Source organism: Mobula hypostoma, chromosome 6 (genome assembly GCF_963921235.1).
Source record: "Mobula hypostoma chromosome 6, sMobHyp1.1, whole genome shotgun sequence".
NCBI classification, from domain to species: domain Eukaryota; kingdom Metazoa; phylum Chordata; class Chondrichthyes; order Myliobatiformes; family Myliobatidae; genus Mobula; species Mobula hypostoma.
This window is the reverse complement of record NC_086102.1, coordinates 183,273,890-183,288,794: the sequence shown is the minus strand read 5'-3', so window position 1 is coordinate 183,288,794 and position 14,905 is coordinate 183,273,890. Positions and strand designations below refer to the sequence as shown.

The 14,905-nt window shown below is 39.8% G+C and overlaps 1 protein-coding gene and 1 non-coding gene across 2 annotated transcripts; both read left to right on the top strand.

Annotated features, from left to right (window-relative positions):
- Positions 1–1,387: 1,387 nt before the first annotated feature.
- On the top strand, positions 1,388–13,206 carry atp5f1b (ATP synthase F1 subunit beta). Its single transcript, XM_063052417.1, has 10 exons — positions 1,388–1,546; positions 4,492–4,674; positions 4,851–5,025; positions 6,727–6,848; positions 8,086–8,270; positions 8,986–9,144; positions 9,240–9,362; positions 9,545–9,757; positions 12,590–12,791; positions 12,906–13,206. The coding sequence occupies exons 1-10, from the start codon at positions 1,441–1,443 to the stop codon at positions 13,001–13,003; spliced, it is 1,566 nt and encodes a 521-aa protein (XP_062908487.1). The 5' UTR covers positions 1,388–1,440; the 3' UTR covers positions 13,004–13,206.
- LOC134348814 (small nucleolar RNA SNORD59) lies at positions 9,403–9,475 on the top strand. The gene has a single exon (XR_010018490.1). It is a non-coding gene; the product is annotated as a small nucleolar RNA SNORD59 (small nucleolar RNA).
- Positions 13,207–14,905: the final 1,699 nt, after the last annotated feature.

Here is a 14,905-nt window from a genome sequence, read left to right as displayed (position 1 = left end):
TGTCCACACTGACCCCCTGGATGGAAACAGGGGTCACCGGTACCTTAGCTCTCCTCAGGTCTTCCACCAGCTCCTTAGTCTTTTTCACATTAAGCTGCAGATAATTCTGCTCACATCATGTGACAAAGTTTCCTACCGTAGCCCTGTACTCAACCTCATCTCCCTTGCTGATGCATCCAACTATGGCAGAGTCATCCGAAAACTTCTGAAGATGACAAGACTCTGTGCAGTAGTTGAAGTCCGAAGTGTAAATGGTGAAGAGAAGGGGAGACAAGACAGTCCCCTGTGGAGCCCCAGTGCTGCTGATCACTCTGTCGGACACACAGTGTTTCAAGCACACGTACTGTGGTCTGCCAGTCAGGTAATCAAGAATCCATGACACCAGGGAAGCTTCCACCTGTATCGCTGTCAGCTTCTCCCCCAGCAGAGCAGGGTGGATGGTGTTGAACGCACTGGAGAAGTCAAAAAACATGACCCTCACAGTGCTCGCTGGCTTGTCCAGGTGGGCGTAGACACGGTTCAGCAGGTAGACGATGGTATCCTCAACTCCTAGTCGGGGCTGGTAGGCGAACTGGAGGGGATCTAAGTGTGGCCTGACCCATAGGCTGGAGTAGCTCCAGGACAAGTCTCTCCAGGGTCTTCATGATGTGGGAGGTCAATGCCACTGGTCTGTAGTCATTGAGGCCGCTGGGGCGCGGCGTCTTCGGCACAGGAACGAGGCAGGACGGAAAGGGCTATTAGACCTATACCCAACTTGGTTTACAGATTAGACAAAATCACTAAACAAAGTATTAAATACAACCTTAGAGGTCGACAGGGGTGGCGGGGGAAAGATATGGGGTTGCAGGGGGGCGGGGGTGCTACCTCCCTGAAATGAGTTTTTGCAGGGTGGGATGGCTGGCATAGGGTGTTCGATGGTTTCTTTGAATGGGTACCATGATGTTTCTTTGTTTTGTGGTTCTCAGTGGGAAGACAAATCTCAGGGTTGTATACGCATACATAGTTTGATAATACATGTACTTTGAATCTTTGAACTCAGTTTACCATTTTACTGAACAAAGTGTTCACTAAGGATAAGCCAACATTTTTTTACCTATGTGAAGTAGTAAATTCTAATTCCAGTGAGGCAAGGCTGACAGCGTGGCTTCCCAACTTACATAATTGTTTAATAATACTTCGACATCGCCCGACTCCAGTCGATCCACTTACGTAGTGTGAAACACTTCCTTCAAGCTCATCCCGGCACTGAACTACCGTAGCCGTGCAGAATTCTGGGTACTGTGGTTCACGTGTGAGGATTTCGCTGTAAATGCAAGTTGACGGACCACAACTCCCAGTAGGCATTGTTTGCGCTTGCGCACTCTCGCTCACGGATGCTATATATATATATATAAAAGGCAGCCGCCGCGCCTCATCCTTGTTCTTAGGCTGCCGTTCGCCATGTTGGGAGCCGTGGGACGGTGCAGCAGGGGTGTGCTGCAGGCCCTGCGGCCTGTAATCAAGCCCGTTCAGCCAGCGTCGGGCGCACCTGGTACACTCTATTCACGTAGGTATCAATGGTTGGTGTTTTGCTTCGGTATTTTCTGGTGACATCCAGTAACATAAAACATGGTGGGAGGGCGGCTTGGACTTACTGATGCAAGCAGAAACCACCGCAAACAATCATAACCCTCCTTCCTGCTCAATCCGGTATAGAACTCAGACTTTTTCAGACAAGTTGGGGCTCGGTAACGAGGGCGGGAAGGATGGTGGGGAGCCGTGGTTGCTTTGACCTTTTCCTGTCCTCCGAATGCAGGCCTGAGGCCTAGTGGGCGGCGAAGGCGCTTCCTCCCCTCTCCCAGGCTCGTGGGGAAGTGTTTAAATTTCACTCAGCCGCCGGATTTGTGTTCTGTTCGTACAAATGATCATCTTTGTACTTGTGGTATTGCGACCGTGGCTTCTCCGATGACCCTGTTCACCTCTGGTTTAGTCCTTTCACCTTGAAAGTTGGTTGCAGGAACACCAGTGTTTGTAACCAGTGATCTTACTCGGAGTTCGAGTTAAGTTATGACAGGCACATTGCATTTTAATACAAATATAGCACGTCGAGGAAATAATTTCGCTCTTGGTTCGCTTGATTCAAGCTTATGAACTCTTCCTGTGTCGCTGAAGTGATAAGATCCAAGTGCAAAAAATATTTGTACCGCTTATGCCATAGCTGGTAAATGATATTTTGTGAAGTGGCGAAGTTTCCATTTTACAACTGGCTGGAAGCTCAGCTTAAAAAATAAGCATGAGGACCAATTAAATCTGATTCCTTATAACAAGGCCCTGCAAATATCGTGTTTTTTAAAAAATGACAAGCACTATCTGAGTAACAAATTGTATTTAAGTGAAATACAGAACAAGTAGAATATTACCAATGCCACTATCATACTCTAAATTGTGTTGTTTCTAATAGTTATTGATGGAGGAATGCACTTGGTGTATAATACTGTATTCATTTGATGACTAAATGAACAAAATCAGTGCAGACACTGAGTGTCACACAAGTTCGTGACTGCTGCTAGTTAGACACAGTTTGGGCAACAATCTCATGTCCTAATTAAGTGGCATAGTGTCCCAAATAAATGAAGGAAATCATTTTTTAAAGTTTTTGTTCTTTTAAGTTGGCTCAAATAAGCTGCTGTACTGAAAAACTGGAATCCACTGTAGTTGCATTTTGGATAAAGTGTCAAATTTGAGCCAGGTTGTAAACAAATCGAAGTGGGCAAAGGTGAATAAGTTGTTAAAATGTAAGTCACTGATCATCAGTCATTGCTAAGACTTTTGTGCCAGTAGACTGCACATATCTTCTAGTTTATAAATTGTTCTTCATGTTGATATCCAAATATATTTCATTTTTTTGTTGTGCAACATTGCTATTAGTTTTCCAGTGAATTTTGGGGAAGAGGGAGAGAGATGCAAATAGTCCAGACCACTTAGTCTAACCACGCACCTCACTTGCACGCCAGGTTCAAATTCAGGATTGCCAGTGTGCCAGATGTATTATTTCTGATCAATTGGATGCCAGAGGTTATTGGAGTTTTAATATGGGGGAAAACTGGAAGCTGCCATCGGTTGCAGTGGTACTTTTAAAGTAGAATAACAAGAATCACCGGTACCATTGTTGCTGTTTGATATCCCTTTACAGCTCTTCCCCTTTATTCAGCTATGAGTAGTTGACCAATTTACAAGTTTTCACTGAAAACTTTAATGACTTTTATTTTTATTCACAAGGACATTAAGTTGGGTTTCAAATTGGTGAGTTTCTAGTTAAAATTTTAATATGAATACACTATCCAGTTAATGAGTTTTTAAGTCAGCTGTAGTCATTCTAAAACTCATTCTAATAGGGCTGAGAGATGGGGGAGAGAGAAAATAGTTGGGCAGAAAGTGTGTTAAAGTATTATTAATGACATGATATAAAGTTACCATGGATCAGTGAAAAGGAAATTGAGGAATCTGAAGTTTGAGGGTTACTGTAATTAGATGACTGAGGAGTGGGTGTATTTGCACCTTCAGGGTTTTGAAGTCGAGCAAAAGACTAGTTGAAGCACAAGGGAATGGGGAGGTGGGTAACGTACTGGCGAAACTTCATTGACATGAATAATGGAATGAATGGGATTTTCTGGTCATAGAAAGTACTGCAGGGATCAGTACTTTGGCCTCTGCCACTTTGAATTATGGAATTTAATCACCAGAGAATTGGATGGGCAAGTGAGAATGAGCCACATTGTTTTAAGCTGTTTTAGATGAGTGAGAAAACATAACAAATATTGTGTAGACAATTAATGGGGAAAATGAACATATTAAATTAGATCAATGGTTTCGGGTGACATTGTACACCACAGAAGGCAAACCTGCAGCACCAAAAAATTAAAGGCAAATGGTATCTTGGCATTCATTGCAAGAAATTGAGGGCAAGAGGAAGTACATCTTTCTGGAGTAGGATAGCACTTTGTTGTGCAAGGATGTATTTACCGTTGAGAAATTTCACCAGTTTAATTATTGAACGGTTAAAGATACTGACTAGATCTGTATTCATCAGTGTTATGAAGAACAGATTGTGATCTCATTTCTCTGACTAGTCTAGAATGGTATAATGCTGTCAGTATATTTTGGCTAAGAGGAGATATATTTTCATTAGGAAAGTGGCAAGTCTGAAACTTTCCACAACAGGTGAATGTGGTGGATTCCTCAACTCTACCAATGTTAGATTTATTTAAGGATACAAATTTCTAGACACAAGCCATCAAGGAATAGGGGAAGAGCATGTTTGTTGCATAAAGAAAATCGGTTCGATGATTGAACAACAGCAGGCTTGTGGCTACCTAATGCTCTGTTTCTGTGGCAAAATATTTGGGCATCTCAACAGGTGATGCAGTTCAAGATTAGACCTTGTTTATTCTTACTAGAATAACTCTAGGAGGCTGAGCATTGTTAATGTGTATATTTCATTACTTATTGCAGGGCGAAATTATGTTGCACAAGCTAATCCAGCTGCTAAAGAAGGCTTGCCTAAAGGACGGATTGTTGCAGTAATTGGAGCTGTTGTGGATGTCCAGTTTGATGAAGGGCTTCCTCCAATCCTGAATGCTCTCGATGTGTTGGGCCGAGAGAGCAGGCTGGTGCTGGAAGTGGCCCAGCATCTTGGTGAGCTTGATTTGATTTAAATTTTCAAATAGGAACTCGATGACGAGACATCATTATGACTTTCGTTCTTCTGAAAAGTCTGAAGACCAATTACTATCTGAGAGAGAAGTGTCAGGAATTGTCTCAAGTTTAAATAAAATAGTTTCCTGTGTGACTAACAAGCTTAATTTCTATAGGTGAGAACACTGTACGAACCATTGCTATGGATGGTACTGAAGGGTTGGTGCGTGGGCAACAAGTTCTGGATACTGGTGCACCTATTAGGATTCCAGTTGGACCGGAAACTCTTGGTAGAATTATGAATGTCATTGGTGCACCAATTGATGAGAGAGGACCAATCACCACAAAGCAGTAAGTAGATTTATCCTGCTTGTGCATGAAAATGTCTATTTATCTGCTTTTGTGCTTTCTCACTGTATGGTTGTTACACATTAAAATGTATTTTACTTTAATGTAGAACTGTAGTATTCTACAGGTATAATTTGGGAGTAAAGCATACTAGCTGGTTGTAACAAAGTTCCCTCTTTTTTTTAAACATCTGCACAGACTAGCCATTGCTCTGAGCAGGATATTTTTACGCGGCCTGAAAACTGCGCATCACTAATGGTTTTTTTTGTAATGTTTACTAAGAATGTTTAGAATGAAAATCAAAAATATCACATACTTGATTTTATTAATTGAAAGGTATAATGAAATGCAACAAAATATTTCATGTTTTGTAAACCTTTTCCAGCTGTGCAGCAAGGACCATGGCTGCAGAAGCATTTCATTTACTGCACAGCCGAGAGGGAACGGTGGATTCCAGTTTTGAATTTTAACCTAATATTTGCTGTCAACTTGCCTTGTCTAGTCACTAGCCATTTGAATCAGGAAACTTGCATTCTTCCTGTCCATTTTGGCTCAAATTTGATGGCAGAGAAATAGAACATTTAGGTAATGTCTCATTAAAAGGGGTTGAGTTTAATTGTGATGGATGCAGAAACTGAACCTGAACTGGATAATCCAACAAATATAGAAAATGATTATAATTTAAAATAAAAGCAAGTATAATTTCTGAAATATCAAAAGAAGGCAGATTTGAGAACTGTTCGATTTTTGAACCTGATAAGCCGATTGGAAAAAATGATTTTGTTCTTAGAGTTTGATCTGAATAAATAAACTTCTAAACCAAGCTATGATGTAGTCGACATTTTTTAAGTGCAAGTATGTAGATTATTTTCTTATTAACCGGATTGGTTCGTCTGCAGCGAACACTCTTGTTATGCAAGCCCACAATGCTGAAAATTTTATCATTTTTTTTCTCAACTACATCTACCAAATTCAAAAACCTATTTCAACCTGGATTCTCATCAAAGCAAAATGCTGTAGCTAATGGCAATTCTCTGATGTTGGAAGAACAAAATGCTCAAAGCTAATTAGTATTGTTCTATGCTCTGCACATGACTTCAGGCTTCTGGGTACCCAGCTTGATGCTTTATTTTGATAACTTGCGATGAAGTATATTTTAATACTGTTAAATGTAATTTTTCAAATTATTTATTAATTAATTGAACTGGAACATTACTTTGATTTCCCCAAAATGTTCTAACTTCAGATGGTGTTGAAGTAGTAATTATTTTGGTTGCTTGTTGTCTGTTGTTTGGCTACTTTAATGTAAATATTGCAAAAGCATGTGCTGCCTTCTGTGCTGTGGGTATACAAAGCAGCATCTTGTAGAGTGCAAGCCACAGCCTGTTCAGTGTTAACTGTATTAGTATAAAGAAGATTTGTGGTAGTTTCAATCATTCCCTCCAGTCATTATTCCTCACAATATCTGACTATTCTAAAGTGAAATCTAAGGTAAAGGTAGAAAAATGAATTGCCCAAGAAACATGATAAATTTGCAAATGACTAAGTATTTTGCAGGAATTGATTTCCACCACTGCCTCACCTCAGAGCACAAAATATTAGGATATATCCCATTACTTCAGAGTTGTTTGATACATCAAATTAATTGTTTGTATTGCTGCTTTTGATTCAATGGATAGGATTTCATGTACTTTATTCACCTAGGCATGCTGCAATTCATGCTGAAGCTCCTGAGTTTGTGGAGATGAGTGTTGAGCAGGAGATCTTGGTGACTGGCATCAAAGTTGTAGACCTGTTGGCTCCCTATGCCAAGGGTGGAAAAATTGGTAAGTATGTTTAATATGTAAAATTAACATAGCTTCATTGTAATTTATTATCTTAGATTTTTATATTTGTGTTGATGTCTTCAATCCTACAAGTCCTTTGAAAGCCGCATTCTTCCCTATTTTAGCCTTTGGATCCTTGATTTTAATGACAATGACTCTTGACCGAGCTTTCAAGTTTTAATTTCTGGAATTCCATGCAAACATCTTGGTTTTGGACATCTGGCCTAATACCTCATGCTGAGGAAAAATTGACTCCTGTAAAGCATCTTAAGTTGTTTTGCTCTGTTAAATGTTTCATAATCTTATCACTGACGTTTGAAATTGTAATTCCTCATTTAAAAATTTCGTACAAGGGTGAGAAAATTCACCGTTTGTGCAGACATAGAGTAATAGTTCTGAATTGGGCCCTCTGGCTTGACCAAAATGCTTGTTCAGCTCGTCCAGTTTGGTCCTTATCCTAAACATTGTACCTGTACAAATATCTTTTAAATGTTATATTTACTTTAACTACTTCCTCTTGCATTCATTCCTTATATGTAGCATGCTTTATGTGCAGCAGTTGTTTCTGGGGTCCCCCTTTTAAATTGTTCTCACCTATGCCCCCTCAAGTTTTTGATTCCAGGTTGGTGTTGGGTTTTGGGGAGGACTGTGCATTCAATCTATTTTATGCCCTTCGTGATCTCATACCTCTGGAGCGAATGCCAGAGAAAGTGGTTCAGGCGAGTACAGTAACATTTAAGTGATATAAGAAATTACAAGTTTAAGTCAGTGATAGCACATTTAACAGAGCAAACAGCTTGACATGCTTTGCAAGAATCAATTTTTCTTCAGAGCACGAGATAGTAGGCCAGATGTCTAAAACCAAGAGGTATGTATGGGATTCCAGGACTTGAAACTTGAAAGCTTCCTCATCTAAGCTCCAAAGAATAAAGTCAGAGCTTCCACAACCCCTCCTCACTCAGGCCTTTGAATATGTTAAATGAAATAAGCCTTTAAAGCTGTCTGAAATTACTTTTTGTAGTATTCTGAGAATTGTTTGACGTTCACAATGAATGCAACTATATATGCACCCAGAATACTAATCAAAAATACTCTGAACCAGTTATGTAGGTTTGAGTAACTGATCTTGATTCCTATTGAATTATATTTTTTAAAAAGTATAACCAAGGCAAGTAATTTATTTTGCTAGAAATTGATGGTAAAATACAGGCTTGAGCTTAAACCTGTTCCTCCCTAGGTCTCTTTGGTGGAGCTGGTGTCGGTAAAACTGTACTGATCATGGAACTTATTAACAACGTTGCTAAAGCCCACGGTGGATACTCCGTGTTTGCTGGAGTCGGAGAGCGTACCCGTGAAGGGAATGATTTGTATCATGAAATGATTGAGTCTGGTGTCATCAATCTGAAAGACACAACATCCAAGGTAATTGTTTAAAAGTTACTAAATTATGGTTTTCTGTAAAATGGGAACACATTGTCAAATCTTAACTGCCATGTGCTTTTAACATCTTCCGGGATAGATATCCAAAATGAAGATACATCTCCCGAATGGATAGCCAAAATTTAAATACCATAGAAAAATCTTAATTGCAATAGTGGAAGTCAGAAAGAGATTAAACTTGTGCTTTTGTCACTAATGTAGTTATCAAATTAGGAACTAGTATAGAAACTATTCAGAGTATAGGTGACCCCCGCATTAAAGTTGGAGTAACTGAAATTCATCCTAGGAAATTCACCAATCACTATCAAAAGTGTCTGAGATCTTGAATAAAAAAAATTTGCGGGGCCGTGGAAGCTAAACACATTTCTGAACTCTGACTTACACAAATGACATGTCTACATTATGGATGAATTGCAATAAAGGCAGTTTTCAAGAGATGTGCGCCCCCCCCCCCTCAAGTGAGCATGTGGAATTTGAGAAGAGATTAAATAGCACAAGCAATAGAAGGGTGTTTAAACTGGGATGAGATGAGGTAGAGGCTAATGTTGAATGTAGTTGCTGGCATTGTTCATTGTGCTCCATGACCACTATAAGCAGGGTATATGTGACAAATAAATCTCTCAAAACAAGTCACCTTTTGTAAAAATTTCCTTGTTTTGATTTGTACTTAAAACTTGGCATGTATTTTTTCCATTAGGTAGCACTTGTATATGGTCAGATGAATGAACCACCTGGTGCCCGTGCTAGAGTGGCACTGACTGGACTGACTGTTGCTGAATACTTCCGTGATCAGGAAGGTCAAGACGTGTTGTTGTTCATTGACAACATTTTTAGGTTCACTCAGGCAGGTTCAGAGGTAAGTAAGCTTGTTGCCAATTACACAAGTTTGATTACTTTAAACCTTTAAATGGTATTTGAGCAAATAGTGCAGAGTTCTTTTATGACTTCCAGGTATCTGCTCTGCTTGGCCGTATTCCTTCTGCTGTAGGTTATCAGCCAACTCTGGCCACTGACATGGGTACCATGCAAGAGCGGATCACCACCACAAAGAAAGGATCAATTACATCAGTACAGGTAACCAGAAAATTAATCAGCATTTGCTTTTTCTATTAATTCCCAGTGATGAGGAAAAATTGACTTTCGTTCTCCTGAATGTAATGAAGCAAGTTATAATTAATCTGAGGTGATTTAGTAAATATTAAAAGGAATTTTTAAAATGCAAACTTTTATACAACCAAGCTGTTTTGTTTTTACAGGCTATCTATGTACCAGCTGATGATTTGACTGACCCTGCACCTGCTACTACATTTGCCCACTTGGATGCCACAACTGTGCTTTCGCGTGCAATTGCTGAATTGGGTATATATCCAGCTGTAGATCCACTGGATTCTACTTCACGTATTATGGATCCCAATATTGTTGGACAAGAGCACTATGATGTGGCTCGTGGTGTACAGAAAATATTGCAGGTTTGTATGTTAATTTTACTAATTGGTATAATTGGCCAACTTGTAGCAAAATTTTGATCTTTTGGGGTTTTAAGATGAGAGTAATTTGTAAAGGGAAGGGAACTATGGGTTTTGTTAATTGATTGGGGCAGGAGAAAATGAGGAAATCTTGATATGTATAGGTAGCTAGATTGAGGGAGTTGTCTTGAGCAATGGTACAGGAGAGAATTGAGAAATTTTCAAGGGGAAAGGGGGGCTACAAAATATCCCTGGCAGTAAAAATGAGTACTTTAAGACCTATATTGGGGGCTAGGATAAGACTCGTTTCTCTTAAGCAAAAAGGGTAACTTGTGAGGCCATGTGGGCAACACTTTAAATGAATATAATTTTCTTCAAGAAGGACATGGGATGTAGTGAATTCAGAGAAGGAATCATGGCTAATAATCCGGAACAAGTCTCCACTAAGATGTTGGGTATCATGGGATGTTAGGAGTTTGGGTAAATCCCTAGGGCTGGATGTGATCTATCCCAAAAGTTAGCCTGAGTAAGGGTCTCAGCCCAAAATGTCGACTATACTCATTTCTGTAGATGCTGCTTGACCTGCTGAGTTCCCCCAGCATCTTGTTGTCAAATTTTTGCATCTTTGTTAGCCATGAATGAGGTGGCAGCATACTTAGAATAGTTAATATTATTCCTTAAGAACCAGAAACTGAACTGGATTTGCCATATACATCAAAGTGGCTGTCAGAGCAGGTCTGTCTGGGAATCCTGCATCAAATGACTTGCATCCTGACACCCTGGGTCCTGTTCACCATCTAAAGTGCTGAAGTCAAGAGTGTAATGGAATATAGTCCATGTGCCTGAATGAGTGTTGCTTGACACCATACAAGAGAAAAGCCTGCTTTGAAATGCGCTTCATCCGCAGCCATCCCTTTACCACAGATGCACAGTGGTTTAAGAAGGCAACTTACTGCCAACTTAATGGCAATTGGACAGTTAAATGATGGCTCTGCTTGCAAAAACCCACGTCCCTTGAATGAATATTTAAACAGTGGGAGTAAGCCAGATAACTGCAGACTAGTTAACCTTGGTGGGAAAATATCTTTGAAGAGGTAACTGAAAACAAGCCGAAGTAGGCCTGTAGATGTTAACATCTATGGACATCAGGTGGTTTCATGTGGTCTTGTATGGCAGTCTGGTCCAGAAGCTCAAGGCATATGGGAACCAAGTGAACTGGCTAATTAGATTCAAAGTAAACTTAGTAATTGGAAGCAGAGGGTAGTGGTAGAAAGATACTTTTCTGATTCGGAGGTCTGTGACCATTGATGTTGGGATCCTTGGTGGTTGTGTATATCAGGAAATTGGATGTGACTGTAGGGAGGTATGATGTAGTTTGCAGGCATCATGGAAATAGTTGAGTAAAGCTCAGCTGCGTCATTGTAACACTGAACAGGCTGTGGCTTGCACTCTACAAGAAGCTGCTTTGTATACCCACAACACAGAAGGCAGCATCAGCTTTTGCAATATTTACATTAAAGTAACCAACTATCTGTGTGCTTCATTGCTTGGTGGGGCATCTGCTCTGTCCGTGACCACAAGAAATTGCAGCTGTGGACAGCAAAACACATAGCAACCAGCCTCTGTCTACACTTCTCACTCTTTGGTAATGCAGTTAGTATAATCAAATAGCACTCCCCCAACCCCAGAACTCACTCTCTTCTCTCCCCCTCCTTCTCCTGTCTCAAGGACTGCTTCAATCCTGCTTCTATAAAACTTGAATGATTCCCTAGTGATAGTGAACTCTTGACCTCTCAATCTACCTCACTGCACCTCCACTGTCTACCCACACTGCACTTTGTACTGTAACTCCATTATGCTTTACCTTGTATTACCTCAATGCACTAATTTTGTTTGAGATACAGCATGGAATAGGCCCCTGCAGCCCTTTGAGCCAAGCTGGCCAGCAATGCCCCAATTTAATCCTAGCCTAATCGCAGGACACCACTAGCCTACCAACCAGTACGTCTTTGGGCTCTGGCAGGAAACGGGAGTATTTAGAGGGCATTGAACCCAGGTCGTCTGTACTGCAAAGCATTGTGCTAACCACTATGCTACCATGTTGCTATGTAATTATCTGTTCAGATGGTCTGCAAGACAATTTCTTCACTATACTTTGGTACGTAATGACAAAACCATGGGAAACTTGTGAGCCACCTGTCAACAAATGAAAATAAGCTATTAACCAATAAGAAATGGATCAGATTGGAAGTTGGACAGAATATTTGCAGGTGCAACTTAAATGGAGGTAGGGCAGAAGTGCTTCGGCTACAAAAAATGCTAATAAACAGGCTTATCCATAATTCCCTGGAAATAGCAAGACAGGTTGCTAGGGTGAAGTAGGCATGGAGAATGCTTGTTTTTGTGGAATGAGTTGTTGCAGCTTCACAGAACATTAATTAAAAGCTCTGTCACTCTGTTAGAAGGATGTTAAGCTGGAGAGTGCAAAGGAAATTTGCCACAATGTTGCCTGGATTGGAGAGATGAGATAGGCTGTTATTTTCTACCTGCAGTAACAATGCATTAATCAAAATTTCCCTACAATTAAGATTGAGTAACGTCTCATCAGTCTGAAACTCTTATGGTTTTTCCACAGATGCTGTCCAATCTTATGACTATTCTCAGCATTTCTGCTTTCAACTCAATTTTCCCAGCATTTACAATTTTGCTTTTTGGTTAGGAATGTTTTATTTTCTAAAGCCAGTGGTGTTGGTTGTATATCACTTGTTCTTTGTTAAAGTGGTGCTTTCTTTATATTCTGATAGCAAACTGAGAGCAGAATTCATTTTTCTTTAGGATTACAAGTCCTTGCAGGATATCATTGCCATCCTGGGAATGGATGAACTGTCAGAAGAAGACAAACTGACTGTAGCTCGTGCTCGTAAGATCCAGCGTTTCCTCTCTCAGCCTTTCCAGGTTGCTGAGGTGTTTACAGGTCATCTTGGAAAACTTGTACCCCTCAAAGAGACCATTAAGGGATTTCAGATGATCCTTAAAGGTAAATTTAATGCTTCTGAGATTGAAGTTGATTTTGATTGCTCTAATTACTATGGATAAATACTTGCATTGGGCTTTTCCTTCATGCTTTTTTATTAATTTTGCCCACTTCCAGGTGAATATGATCATTTGCCTGAGCAATCCTTCTACATGGTTGGACCTATTGAAGAAGCAGTCGCCAAGGCACAGAAGTTGGCAGAAGAGCATTCATAATATTGTAACAATCATCTTGTGTAACTTGTATGAAACATCTTCAGATGTGTTGTCTTCATGACAAAGATCAGAATGTTATTTAATGTTTCTACTTCAGAATATGAATAAAATGTCTGAATATGGATTACATTTCTGAAGGAATGTCATAAAGATGATCACACCACATGACCAAAATAAACTCAATATTTGCCTGTAACACTTTAGTTAAGGTGTTCTGTTGGTGACTTAGTAAATTTAACAGGTTTAAAAAAAAAGAGGTTTCAAATGGCTTTTATTTTCAGGTCACAATCATTGGCAATGATAACATCCTTCTGAAGAAAAATCCAAATTTGTCAAGAGATAAATGAATATCTCAAAGTGTAAGAAAATCCCAGAGCTTGATATGTTGATGGTTCAAAGCATTTGAAAGTAAGGTGTAGTTAAAATTGGATGTACAAGTGGATAAAATTGTAATAAGCTTGGTGATCTAAGGTAATGCAAGAAAGAATGGGCAATTAAAACAAATGAGGATTTGAAAGTTACACTGCTAGAACAATGTAGTGAAGCAGCATGGTGCAAACATTTCTTGATCAGGAAGGTGGGGTATGTTAATCTGTTTAATTGGAGGCAGATAAAATTCCACCCAGATTATTAAAATTATAATCTCAGAGGTTAGTTGTTAGCTGGTAATGTGTGCTTAATGCACACTAGGTGGAACACAGTTGTTTGAGCCAATTATCTTAAAACATCTGTTTCCTTGATGAATTTGTAGTTTGTGACTGAGGCAATTGGGTATTTAGCCATTGACAGGGTGGTGAGCTACATAGCTTGACCAGTTCTCATGATAAAACCATTGGTTTGGTCTTATGATTCTTTAGAATTGGATACCAGCAAGATTCTGAGCCATCACATCTAGCTTGAGTGTCTACATTCTTAGGTAAACTCTGATGAAGGAGAGGGGTGCTTGGAGAGCTTCTGCTGGGAGCCAGGACATGTAATGTTACAGAGGGCAGCTCAAAAGCTCCACAGATCCTGTAGGCTGGGAGTTGAACACTAATGTGTTCAACACTAATGGGATGAGGCAGATGTATAGGATCTCGTCTCCACAATCTTACTGTAGGAGTGGAGCTAATATTAAGAACAAACAGGAAAGTTGTCATAGTTGGGAGTGCATCTTGGAACCAAGGTTATTGGAAAGCTCAAGTAGCTGAGTAATCGAGTGGCAAGTTAAGAGTCAGAGTTGCAAGTCAGAAAGGATCTGGCAAGTATGTATTCGGACAGATTGTTTCCGAGCAAAGATGTGCTTGGGAGGTGGAAGGCCTTCAAAAGTAAAATTTTGAGAGTACAGGTTTTGCATGTTCTTGTCAGCATACAGGTTCAGGGAACCTTGCTTTTAAAGAGTCTGGTTAAAGGAAAGATGCACAGCAGGTATAGGCATAAAAAATGTAAAAGAACACAAAAATCAGGAGAGCTTAAAGAAAACATGAAGTTGCTCTTGCAGACAAGGTCAAGGAGAATCCCAAGGGCTTCTACAGATAAACTAAGAGTAAAAGGATGTTTTCTCCTGGTAGGGATTAGTTTTTAGTTCCAAGTGCTCCGGCTATGTTTTGTGGCCCTGCAACCTTGTCCTTCAATCTCTGAATTATGGAGGACAGCATGTGTATAAATGTCTCTCTCCAGCAGACTTGATCATCATGACTCCAGTACTTCTACTATTTTTAATGTTTCTCAATTGTACATATGATTTTTTTTGTGTTCTGTTGCTGAGCAGCAGTGAACTATCTGATTAGCCTATCAGAGTTCTCTTTGGGAAATAGTTGACTTGATCAGCATTTCTGATCTGGCTGTTGTTCACGATTGCACTTAATTTTTTTTTAAAAAAAGGAAAAAATTGGTCCTCTGGAAGATCAGGATAATCTATGC